The 12,733-nt window shown below is 53.6% G+C and overlaps 1 protein-coding gene across 7 annotated transcripts in view; it reads right to left on the reverse strand.

Annotated features, from left to right (window-relative positions):
• The window catches only part of Fam178b (family with sequence similarity 178 member B), an 87,124-nt gene that overhangs the window by 19,271 nt on the left and 55,120 nt on the right, over window positions 1-12,733 (reverse strand). For all 7 annotated transcript variants that reach the window (XM_010638097.3, XM_010638099.2, XM_010638098.2 and 4 more), the window contains one exon: window positions 2,014-2,101. In XM_010638097.3, the coding sequence (XP_010636399.1) occupies window positions 2,014-2,101 (88 nt within the window). The remainder of the gene's footprint in view (window positions 1-2,013; window positions 2,102-12,733) is intronic.

A 12,733-nucleotide genomic window follows, 5' to 3' on the forward strand; every position in this document is an offset into this window, starting at 1 on the left:
GGGGGGGGCTTGGAAATGGGGTGTGGGGGGGCTGGTGTGGCAGCTGGAGGGCTTTTGAAGCCCACATACTGGGGAGAGTGCCTGACAGGCCAAACTGGAAAGGGCCACGCCAGAGATGGGCAACCAAGGGGCAGGTACCATGGAGTGGCTGGGGCCTGAAGCAGAGAAGGAAGCAGGGCTGGGACAGGTCCCTGCCGGTCCTGCCTGCCCTACAGCTGCCAGGCATGATGCATCCTCCAGACCTGGCTCCAGGCACCTCTGCAAGCTGCCCTATGTGCTGTGGCAGAGTGAGTCACTGCAGCCACAGCCACTTGCTCACCCTTGTGAGGCCGTCTGATACAATCCCCAGAGCTTGGTGGTGCCCAGACCTGAGATGGAGGCTGGCACACACAGCTCAGCCAGGGCCCAAGGGGTAGAAGGGCATGAAGGCCTGGCCCTCAGACCTGCCCCCGATACCACCCTGGGCTCCTCCCTGGAGAATCCCAGCTTCCTGGCCGCTGCCACCATTGCCCCTGCCCCATCTGGCCTCCACTGTGTTCTCCTCGGGGCCCATAGACCCCTTAGCCATGCTGACTCCTTCTTGCCAGGGTGCACCTGAGCCCTCTGGGATCTGTCTGAGGTGTGCACACCGCACCTCAGCTACTCCTGCCCTGAACTGCTGAGCTCCAAGTGGCACCCTCAATCTTCCATCCTTTCTGCACTGTGACCTCAATGCAGCCACTCCTCCCCTGCCCTCTCCCCATGCACCATGAAACTCCACCTTGTCTTTGTTCGTGTACCCCCCTCCCCAGGGTGCTGCCTTTCTGGTGGGTGCCAGGTCCTGTGCTGGGTGCCGCTAGGTGGTAGTGACAGAAGCCCTGGGTCCTTGTTCTCAAGGAGCCTCTGCTCTGCGGCTCAAATTGGCAGGAAGACACCTGTGCACATCCTACAACGTTGAGAGGGTGACAGTGCAAGGACACTTTGGGGTTGGGTTGCCTCCTGAGGGAGCAGGAATGAGGACTCCAGCCAGGCCAGATCTGTCCTGTCACGTGCCTGTCAGGGATGGGTATGGCAGAGACAGAGCTGCCCCTTCCTGCCCCTGGGGACACCAGCAGGAAGGAGTTTTCATTTAATAGTATTTGTTTCCAACCCAGGCTGGTGGCATACACCTGTGATCCCTGTACAAGGGAGGCTGAGGCAGGAGGGTCGCTGTGAGTTTCAGGCCAGCTTAGGCTATGTAGCGAGACCCTGTCTTAACTCTCCTGCCCCAAAGATTATGTTTCCAGCTTTATTGTTCTTCCACCTACAAAAATGTCCTAACCAAGGTCAGGGGTGTGAGGTGGAAGTTAGTGTTTAATGGGGGCAGAGTTTCAGTCTGGAAAGGTGGAAAGGTCCTGTTGGTGGATGGTGGTGAGGGCTATACAGCAAGGTCAACCGGCAAATACCACTGAAGTACAGACACTACAAAAGGAGTATAACAGTTGAAATGGTAAAGGTTATGTGTACTTTATCTTAATTTATTGTTTTATGTTGTGAGACAGGATCTCACTATGTAGTTCAGGCCAGCCTTGAACTTGCTCTGCAGTGCAGGCTGGCCACCCTCCTGCCTCAGCCTCCTGAGTGCTGGGATTACAGGCATGTGTCACATGCCTGGCCTGTTTTACCATAATTTATAAGCAAGAGATCCAGGCAGGCAAAGAGGAATATTTAATTTTTTAAGAGATGCCTCTCCCTATGTTGCCCAGGTAAGCCTTGAACTCTTGGGCTCAAACAATCCTCCTGCCTCAGCCTCCTAGGAAGCCAGGCCAATGGGGTGCATGCCAACACTTCCTGATGGTGTGAGGGTGGAACTCGCATACTCTAGGCAGACACTGGACCCCTACATGGTGCCCCAACCCCAGGAATTGTAGGCTGAAAGAACTGGAGGTTAAAACTCAGGCCCAGCTTAGTTAGAACTCAAAGCTTTGGTGTGGCGAATCCGTGGGGACAGGGGCAGCCATTCACAGCCTTCCTGCCCAGCCAAGGCCAACTCACCTGCCTCTTCTCTTTCCAAAGAGGAAGTGCCTCTTCCTGGCCCAACATCCGGGCAATGACTGTAAGGCTGAGCTGGCTTCGAAGCTGCCTGGGAGAGAAAGAATGGAAGGACCTGAAGGGGTGGCAATTTGCGGCCGCAGGAAGTTGGGGTGAGCACAGGACACCTACAGAAAGAGGGGTTGCCCTCTCCATTTCTATATGGATCTGTGGAGATGAATAGGCAGAGGACTACTCCAAAGTGGTTCAAAGCCAGCCTGGGGGTGGCACATGCCTGCAGTCCCTGCACTATGGGAGGCCAAGGCAAGAGAATGGCAAGTTTGAGTCCACCCTGAGCAACTGTGCCATACCCTATCTGAAATTAAAACAAACAAACAAACAAAAACACTGAAAAAGGGTTTGGGATGTATCTCAGTGGGAAAGGTTTAGGCTCAATTTAAAAAAAATACAAACGGAGCCGGGCGTGGTGGTGCACGCCTGTAATCCCAGCACTCAGGAGGCTGAGGCAGGAGGATCGCTGTAAATTTGAGACCAGCTGGGCTACACAGTGAGTTCCAGGTCAGTCTCACTACATAGTGAGACCCTGTCTCAAAAAACAACAAACAAACAAAGAAACAAACAAAATACAAGCTGGGAATGGGCTTGCATACCTGCAATCCCAGCATTCAAGAGGCTGAGGCAGCAGGACTGGGACACATTCGAGGCCAGCCTGGGATACACAATGAGTTCAGGGCCAGATTGAACTATAAAGTGAGACCCTGGCTCAAAAATACAACCAGGGCCAGGGATTTAGCTCAGTGGTGCCACACCTGCCTGGCAAGCACAGTGTCCTGAGTTCAATCCCTAGTACCAAAAAACAAAACAAAACCAACCAGCCAAGCAACCAGTAGTTCAATATTTCTACTTCCCTGTGTCTGTATCTGAGTGTAGATCTGGGAGGGTTAGCAGCCACTGTGCGGCTCAGTGGCAGAGTGCTGACACAGTGTGTGCAAGACTCTGGGTTCTATCCCTGACACCACAGAAAAGAAAGCAACTCAGATGAGAAACACATCTCCTCCTTGGTGACGTCCTGCTCCCTGCACCAACTTCCAATTTCACATTCCTCTGAGGAGCCCATTCTCTGGGTATCCCTGAGAGGTAACCATCAGCCCAGGGTATTCGGCTAATGTCTCTTTAGGAGCAAAAGCCAGGTTTTCTTTTTTTTTGTTTTTTGGTCTTTGAGACCAGGTCACAGTATGTAGTTCAGGCTGGTTTCCAACTCACAGCGATTCTCCTGCCTCAGCCTCCTAAGTGCTGGGATTACAGGTGTCCACCACATGCCCAGCTCCTGGCCAGGTTTCCAACACTAATATTTGTGATTCTGGTTTTTATGATTCCTTAAGCACTAGAAGGGAAAGGAGATAGGGCCTGAGGACTCAGAGACAGGGGACCTCTACCTGAACGCCCAAGGCCACCCCTCATCGTAAGGTCCCAACCATCCATGTGCGAGCATGCTCCTTGTCCCTCATGGGCAGAAGACATCAACTTCCAGGGACTTTTATTTCCGGGTGTGGGCATGGAACCCAGGGCCTCATTCAGGTTGGGCCCCTCTGGGCTCTCAGGCTTGGATGTTGATGTGGCCACCACCTGGGCAGCCTGCAGTGGAAATTCACTGAGAACCTGTGTGATCCGGCACTGGGTCCTTCGACAGGAAGCGCCCAGTCACAAAAGGACTGGAGAAGCCCTAGGGTGCCCTCAGCTACCCCACTGGGACGGCACCCACTCTGCATGGAATGGAAGAGCTGGATAGGAGCTGCTGCCTGGGGGATTTAGGGTACTTCCCTAGGGAAGGACTTCAGGAGGCAGGACCATGCCTGGTCATAGCCCCATCACCCTTGCCAGCACTGAAGGCTGCCTGGCAACTTCCCAGGGTGCCTGCTGCCTCAGGTGATGGGTGTCTGCAACAGGGTGGTCCCTCAAACCCCCCTTGAGGCTAGGTAGGCTGGGATCAGAAGCCCTAACACAGGGTCCGAACCTGGGGTGGTTATGCTGATTTTCTTAGATAACTGTCAAGAGGGAACCAAACAAAGCAAGAGCTGCTGGCTGAAGAGAGAACGCAGCAGGTGGTACCTGCACGTTAGGAGGAGCTCCCAGGAAAGGAGGGGGTGCCCAAGCCAGGGAGGGTGTAGGGCTGAGGTGCTCATGAAAAGCCGGGCACATCTGTATGGGAAAGCACTGGGCAGGATATACTGGAGATCTACACGTGCCTACCCGGGACTTGAAATTCTACTCCTACACAGGCACAAAAAATGAGAGAGGGGCTGGGCATGGTGGCACATGCCTATATCCCAGCACTTGGGAGGCTGAGGCAGGGCAAATGCTTTGAGTTCAAGGCCAGCCTAGGCTACAAAGTGAGACCCCATAACAAAACAGAAAAGAGCAGTTGGAAGATGGGATTCTGGGGAGCAAACCTGGGGATGGCTCCAGTTGTCGTTTTGTTTTTTTGCTTTGTTCTTCAAGCTGGTCCTGAACTTAACTAAGTAGCCCGGGCTAGCCTGGAACTCGTGGCAATCCTCCTACCTCTGCCTCCCAAATACTAGGATTATAGGCACATGCCACCAGGCCGTTTGGTTGTGCCTCACTTCTTGACCTGGGTGCTGGCTTCATGTGTGCTTGACCTGTGAAAACCCACTGAGTCATATATGTCAAATGGCCTGTGCTTTGTTCTTTGTACACTGGAGTGCAATAAAACCTTCAGGTAAGAAAGAAATTTGGCTGACAGGGAAGATAGGCCTGCCAGACTTAGCAAAGTGAAACAGAGGATACCCCGCTACATCTGAATTTCAGATACACAAAGGCTAATTTTTTTAGCATGTTTGCCCCATGTGGTGTTTACACTGCATCTGGCAGTCGTGGTGTAAGACTTGAGTAAGCTAAAGTGACTCCATGCTAAAGGCCAGACTGTGCTTCTTCATATGCTAATCGCTAACTTGGCTAACAGCCCGCCCAGGGGCAAATGGTATGACAAAAGGTGACCATAGAACATTTCCTACTATATGCTAATCGCTAACTTGGCTAACAGCCCGCCCAGGGGCAAATGGTATGACAAAAGGTGACCGTAGAACATTTCCTATGTAGTAAGATAAACAATGTGTTTGCCGTCTTGTTCTGTGAATTCCCTTTTTGTTTAGAAAAACCCTATAAAAAGGACCTCAGCCCCTGAGCGGTTGCCTCTCTGAGCTACCTGGCTCCGGGAGTGCCGTCTAGCCAGACTAATAAAGGTCAATTTACCATCTATCTAGCCTGGTGTGTTCCCTCCTGGGTTTCTCGTTTCTCCGTGGAGCTCCCGGAGCCTCGCTGAGCTATAGGTCCCAGCATCGTGAAGGCCCTTTCGGCTGTTCACGCTCCATGGAGTGGAAGCGAGACTTTAAGTCTTACAGTGGGAGTACCAACCATTCCCTCCCCTCCCTCCTTCCCTTTATTTTTTGAGACAGGGTCTCACTATGTACCAGGCTGGCCTAAAACTCACAATGATCCTCCTGCCTCAGCCTCTCAAGTGCTGGGATGACTGGTGTGCACCCCCACCCCTGGCTTCCCACCTTTCCTGACTAGGAAAACAGTGAAGCAGCATGGGCACCTGATTCTGCCTCCCTTGAGCCTTGACCCCTTTCTGTGCCCAGTGGGCCCTGCCCGGCATGGAACACAGGGTGGTAAATAGGAGCCCTTCACCCCACTCCTCCCCACCATGCCCCGATTTCACAGCCTTGGGGGTGCAGGCCCCTTGCTGTTCCCCCATGATACACCAGCCTGAGGGCCACTCTGCTTGCGGTCAGTCAGGACCCGCTTTCCAGCTGTTCCCAGGAGCCCACAGCAGCAGGGCCAGGAACACAGTGGGAGGCAAACGGCCCATGATGGGGCTGCCACCAAAGCACAGAGTGAGCTGCATCTGGGCTTCATTAATCCCCCACCCAGCCCAGCAAGGCCACGGGGGAGGGGAGGAGAAGGGAGGGGAGGGCAAAGCTGCCGCACAGCAGGGCCCTGGCACTGAATCCAGAAGGGAAGAGGCGGGCCGGGTGGGTCAGGCTGGGCTGCAGTCCAGAAAGGAAAAGCACCAAAACAGCAGTGGGGGTGTGTGTGAGTGGACTCTGGGAGCCTACATCTGAATATCTGAGAGCACACTCCTCCACCTCCCAACCCCTGCCACTGTCTTTCATCCTAGATGCCACCGACTTCTTCCCTGTACATTCAGTTCCCACTGGGATTGGGGGCCAGGGCCAGGGCCCACTGCTTTTCATTTCCTAGACGGTGAGCATACTCTACAGGAGAGAAAAAGCAGGGAGTCCCCCAGACGCCACCCCTGTGCACAGGGGCAAGTGCAGCTGGCTGAGGCTGCCACAGTCTCTTGGTCTCTTCCTCCCCAAGAAATAGCCCAGCCCCACCTGGCAAGGCTCCTCTGAGCTCAAGTAGGGCAGGCAAAGCAGGAGCAGAGTCCCATACCTCTGGCCATTGTCATATAAGGCAAAGGCTCCAGACCAGCCTAGCCTCCGCCCTGCGCCTCCAGGGCCTCCTTAAGACCAGGACATTGGATCATCGGATCATCCAGCAGGGAAGCTGCAGGCCCTCTGGAGGGGGAGGCTGGAAACTGCTTCCTAAACCCACAGCACAGAAGATGTGGGGGCTGTTCTATCCCGTGGCTATCCCTGTGGTCCCCTGTGGAACCTTCCAGGGGCACCCAGGAAGACAAGGCCACTGGCCAAAGCCCAGCCCCTGGGCAGTGTCCAGATAGCCCTGGCCTCATTCCTCCACGGGGAGCTGGGCTCTGTCAAGGCTGCTGGGCACCTGGCCAAAGCCATGAGCTGACTTTTCTGTGTCTCTAAGGCAGCTCAGGAAGCAGCAGCCCAGGCTGGTTCCACTGTGCAAGGGCTGCTGACACCTGCCCTGGCTGCGGCCTGGCTTATATCTTGAGCCGTCCACGCCACCTCCTCATCCAAAGGATGCTGTCATGGTCCCTGCTCCTCGGCCCCACTTGACATCTTCCATCTTGCACATGAGCTACTCAGGCAGGAAGAAACATGGTTTAGGAGCTGAGTAATCCTTCAGTGCCCTGCACCACATCGTCCCCAAGTCTGCAAGCCCAGGGAATCACACTGCAATGAAAGGGATCCATCCAAAACAACTCACATTGCTGTGGATGCACACCCCAGAGGACATAGACACAAGAGGACACTCTGCACCATCCAGGCAACACAGATCTGCACGACGGAGGAGCAAGGGGAAGTGCTTACCTTTGCAGATGCCTGGGAGGGACTTCCCACATTACTCTCGCAAGCTCCCTTCTCCAGCCAGCCCTGCAGGCACACAGCTTGATGGTGACCTGACATGTGTTCTCCTCCACAGAGCAGGTGACATTGTGTGCCGTGGCTGGGTGGCAGCACATACAAGATCACCTTAACAAGTGCACCACCATCCTTGTGTGACATTACAACATCCTCCGTGTATAAGCACACAACACAGTGCATACTGACCATCACTATCTAAGCTCCATCGTCCCCCGATATCGCGACAAAGCTGTAGCACCTGGAACTTAAACACCTCGGAGGCCCTGTCTACAGCCTGTGAGGTTGACTGTCAATTTCCTTTGCTGCACTCCACTAGGCATTCACTGCAGCGAGGAGGAGCCTTAAGACCCCCGTCCAGGGCTGGTTCAACACCAGAAGCTGCTGGCACATCAGTGTCTTCCTCCTGGGCGTTTGGGTTTTACTCTGGAGCCTTCTGGGTGGCCTCCCTGTCCACAGGTGCCACGGCCCCACATGTCCACTATGCTCCTCTGGGGCTTCCAGAGGCCCTGGGTATCAGTGCTCAGCAGTGGGAACTGCAGGCTAATGTGCTATTTCCTTGGCAGCTCTAACACCAAGCAGTTAAACAGATTGCACGACCGTCTTTTCTTACATGTCTGGCTGTCAAATCCCATCTCCAGATCTGGCTCCTAATTGTGTGGTAGGGCCAAGCCGTCAGCATTGATCTTCCGGGATCCTGGCATCTCTGTCAGCTGTATTCATGTAATCTGTGACTTGGTCCTTGTTCCATTAATGGCCTCACCCTGGATGCTGGTTCTGCCCTGGCTGACCTGAGAGTGGAGGTGGAACCCAAGGGTGCCATGGGCTGCCTTGCAGGTGGACTCTGATGGGTCCCCTGAGTTCTACTCTCTGCCAGCCCACATTTTGCATGTCATCCCCAGGAAAGTGTGATGGCCTCAATCAGTGTCTCAGGGAACCCAGGTACGTGCCCTCGGTCCTCCCCAGACTACGGTTCTAATTAATCTGTCAAAAGATATGCGGCTAGGCCAGGCAAGGTGGCACATGCCTGTGATCCCAACACTCAGCAGGCTGAGGCAAGAGGATGGCCACAAATTCAAGGCCAGCCTGGACTAAAAAAAAAACAGGTAACAATCCAAGGAATCATCACCTTCTCTGTTATTTATTTGCTTGGTATTGGGGCTGGAACCCAAAGGCCTTTGCATTGAGCTACAACCACAGCATTTTTTTTTTCTTTCCTTTTAAACTTTGAGACAAGGTCTCACTAGGTTGCTAAGTTGCCCAGGCCGGAAAGGTTGTGGCAGCACGTGGGAAGGCTGGAAGGAGGCAGCTGGATTCTCCAGCAGGATCCCAGGTGGTCAGACAGCTGCAAGGGACCGAATGCACCACAGGGCTGGGTGCAAGCAGCAGGCTGGGGAAGTACCACTCCAGAGGCCTACGGAAGTCGGAGGAGCCTGTGTCCTTAAGAGTGGTGACTTCTTGCCTCCCAAATGTGGAGACTCCAGCAAAGGAACTGCCTGCAGCAGCAGACTGTGCTGGTCCCCATGCAGGGTCATCTGGGCTGGGGACCCAGCATCCTGCATCAAGGATACCAAGGCTCAAGGGTGATGGGCAAGTGGGCAAGGGGCAGTCAATATGACGACTAAGAACTAAGGGCCAGAGAAAGCTGGACAGAGGGTGGGGAAGTGGGGAAAACAGCATCGTGAGGCCCAGCAGTTCTGTGAGAAGTGGTGTCAGCTCCTCTGGGAGGCCATAAGGAGACTGCTGAGGACAGCAAGGCTGAGCGGGCATGCAGGCTGCCTGATCAGTGTCTCCTTTCCTGGCCCGACATTACTCCTGGAGCCCCCTCTCCAGCCAGCTCTCATGCACTCGGCTTGATGCCGACCCACACCCTGGTGTCCTCCTGGTCCAGCACGGTTCCTTGGCATGACACCTGTCTCTCCTTTCATCCACCAAGGCTGAGTCCTTCTGAAGTCTCCAGGTCGACTGGACCCAGGCTACCTCCTTCCAGAATGTTCTGGCCATGTCTGTTGCGCCTGGTGAGAGCTCCCTACAACACTGAGTCCTAAAGAACCTGTGTGTCCAGGAGATGGCAGGACCCAGATGGGAGTGAGGGGCCTGGGGAAGCATGTCAGAGCTGGAGACAGAACTGTCAACAAGGGTGGGAGACACATCTTGCTCTGGACAAAGAGCAGCAGAAGATGAAGAGCTAACAGGCCAGGAGTAAGAAGGATGGTTGAAGAAAAGACCCAGAAGAGCCAAAACCATCAGGATCAGAACTAGGGTTTGCTGGAAAGGAAGGAGATGAGACCTGGTGTGTACTTGTCTGTTAGGCTTCTGCAGCAGGAAGTACTGAATCTGCTGGCCCCAGGAGGCTGACCGGATATTCACACAGTGGCTTCTGGGAGTCCTGAAGGGGACAGGGGTCTGGGCATGGACAAGGAGCCCTATCATGGTGGCATGTGTCTGTCATCCCAACACTCAAGAGGCTAAGACAGAAAGATCACTGCAAGTTCAAAGCCAGCCTGGGTACAGAATAATTTTAAGGCCAGCCTGAACTACATAATGAGAACCTGTCTCAAAAATTAAGATTCCCCAAACTCCAAATTCCCCAGGCCAAGACAGTTTGACCAAGAAGGGCCTGGCGAGGGTTGCTGTCCCTGTTCCTCACCCTGCAGAGCATCCAGTTGGTTAAGCCCAGACTGGTGAGCTCCCAGGGGGAGGGACATAGGACCAGCCACCTCCGGCTTCCGTGCAGAGGTAGGCATGACACAGGAAGGGTGTCCACATTCTGGGAACTCTTCCTAGTCCCCAAGTCCAATGTCTCTCTGTCACAGAAGCAGACAGAAGACCTGAGAGCCAATGTGGCCATCTTTTTACACCCAGTATTCACAGAGCACTGTGATATCTTGGTGGCCTAGGTGCTAGGAGATGCAGGGAACACTGGGTTTCATGCCAGGGAGCTGACCCTGGCCACCCTAACAGGTGGACAGAGGGGACATCGAGACTGGAGTCCCCAGAACATTCCAGGGACACCTCGAGGAAGGGTGCGGAGCCAGAGAGGGCTCTATGTGTGGAAGTGACTCAATCGCTTGTGATGGCTGTCATGTTGTCAAGAGTCCTAGGTGACCGAGGTGTGGTCATGATATGTGAGATTTACTGCACAATGGTCGGGTGTGGGTGTGGGGTGTTAGGTGCAAGCAGAGAGGAATTGCATGGCCCCAAGGGTGGGCCAAGGCAGGATGTGGATGTGTGGGGCCTATTTGCTCTACTTTTGTATATGTTTTGAAATTTTAAAAGTTTTAAAATAAGTGACTTTGGCTAAATGGTGAGAACAAGCTCTGATGAGAAGAAGAAGCAGGAAGTCCACCAAGGGAAGGAAAAAGTAGCCCCAAACCAAGGCCCTCGTGTTAATCTCAACACTCTAAGATTACTTCCCCAATAATACTGACGCTTCATATTTGCTTCTATAGTCTTTTTTCATGTAGCATTATTTTCATGATCATCTTTTCCTCCTCTTTTTTGTTTTTGTTTTTTGAGACAGGGTCTCACTATGTAGTTGATACTGACCTGGAACTCACTATGTAGCCCAGGCTGGTCTTGAGCTCATAGCGATCCTCCTGCCTCAGCCTCCCGAGTGCTGGGATTACAGGTGTGCACCACCAGGCCTGACTCTCTTTTTCTTCTTGAGACAGGGTCTTGCTAGTAGCCCAGGCTGACCTCAATCTGTCGATCATCCTGCCTCAGCCTCTTACGTGCTAGGATTACAAATGTGAGCCTCCATGCCTGACTTTCTTCTGTCATTTTTGAGTACAATAAAACACCCCATACTTCAGGTGGAACATAACTCATAAAACACTGACATCATTTCCAATTGTTTCACTATTGTGACCATCACTATCCTAAGTCCTGAGATGATAAATATTTGCTTGCTGTCCAACTTCCTCCAGTCAACTATGTGGGGGAGAGTTTGCACGATTTTTTGATCATCTGCTTGATCTTGCCAAGCTGCCCTCCAGAGGGGTTGCATGGACCCATGCACCAGTCTCCTTGCCCTGCCAGCCCCAGGCAGGCACGATCCCTCACACCCACTCTTCCTGAAAGGCAAGGACTCCACGCCAGGTCACAAGGTGTAGGGACCTGTTTCAGACACCTCTGTCATTGCCCAGGCAGTCTCAGCTCCTTTTTCCTGCCACTCCAAAGGGCTGAGCAGCAGTGGCTCTGGACACTGAAGAGCAGTTAGAGACAGTGAAGAGGTGGGTCCCCCAGAATGCCGTGGAGCAGCCGTCAGCCCCCTCTTCCTCCTGCAGTGTCTGTGAGTAGACACAGGACGTGCTCCAGGCTTGGCCTTCGCTGAGGCCTGGAACAGAAACCAGGGTGGCCACTCCAGGGGTCACCTTCCTACACAGATTTCCCTCTTCCCACTGGGCCCATGTCAGGTGGTGTGTTCTAGTATTTCCTTTTTTTCCTTTCCTTCTGCTCTTTTTTTTGAGTGGGGACAAGGTCTCGTTACATAGCCCAGGCTAGCCTGGAACTCTCAGCAATCCTCCTGTCTCAGCCCCCCCCCCCAAAGACTGCTATCAGGCGGAGGCAACAGTGTGGGGAGCTTCTCCTTTGTCCTTCCTGAACTGAGCAGTACAAGGGTGTGACAGCCCCTCACACAACCACCCACCCTCCTTCCTGGGGGCAGTCTGGGCACAGAGCCCAGTGGGGCAGCCATCAGCCTGGGCAGAATAGACTGGCCAGCTCCTGCGAGTGCTGCCACCACAGGGGACATGGAGGGGCAGTACCAGCCAGAGATCACGCTGGGCACACGGCGGGGCTGAGGAAAAGAACTGGAAGCCGTTAAGACACAGTCTGGAAGGGCTGCCAAACACAGTGCAGCCAAGGGAAAATGGCGGGGGGTACAGCACAGAGACAACAGGAGGACAGCTAGGAGCCAGGCCGGGTGAGTTTCCGTGTCTACTTCTTTGCATCCCTTGAATGCTCTGTCAATTTAAGAAATTAAATATAATAAAATCTCTACATAATTAACACTCATTCAAGTGAGGAAGCCTCTCCCCTAGCAAAGCTCCTGGTCCAGCCTGGTGTTGACTAGGGAAGCTGAGGCAAGAGGGTCATGGCTAGCATGGGGTACACAGTGAGAACCCCTCTCAAATAAATAAATAAGAAACCCAAAGCTCCTGGCCCAAGGCAGCAGCCCAGGAAGGCATCTGTCCCAAGGGCAGATGAAGGACATCCTACTTCATTCACTCTGTAGCACTAAAGGCCACTTCTGCTGGGCCCTGGATCAACAGACCCTGCGAAGACACAAGTCTCCCACACTGTAGTCCCCGTGCTTGCCAGAGGAACAATTAGTGTTACAGGTTTGGCCCATGACAAAGGCTGCTCAAGATCTATTGCAAAAGGATGATGATTTATAGGAAAAA

This window comes from Fukomys damarensis, unplaced genomic scaffold, assembly GCF_012274545.1.
Source record: "Fukomys damarensis isolate Sample0158 unplaced genomic scaffold, DMR_v1.0_HiC HiC_scaffold_9, whole genome shotgun sequence".
Taxonomy (NCBI): Eukaryota; Metazoa; Chordata; class Mammalia; order Rodentia; family Bathyergidae; genus Fukomys; species Fukomys damarensis.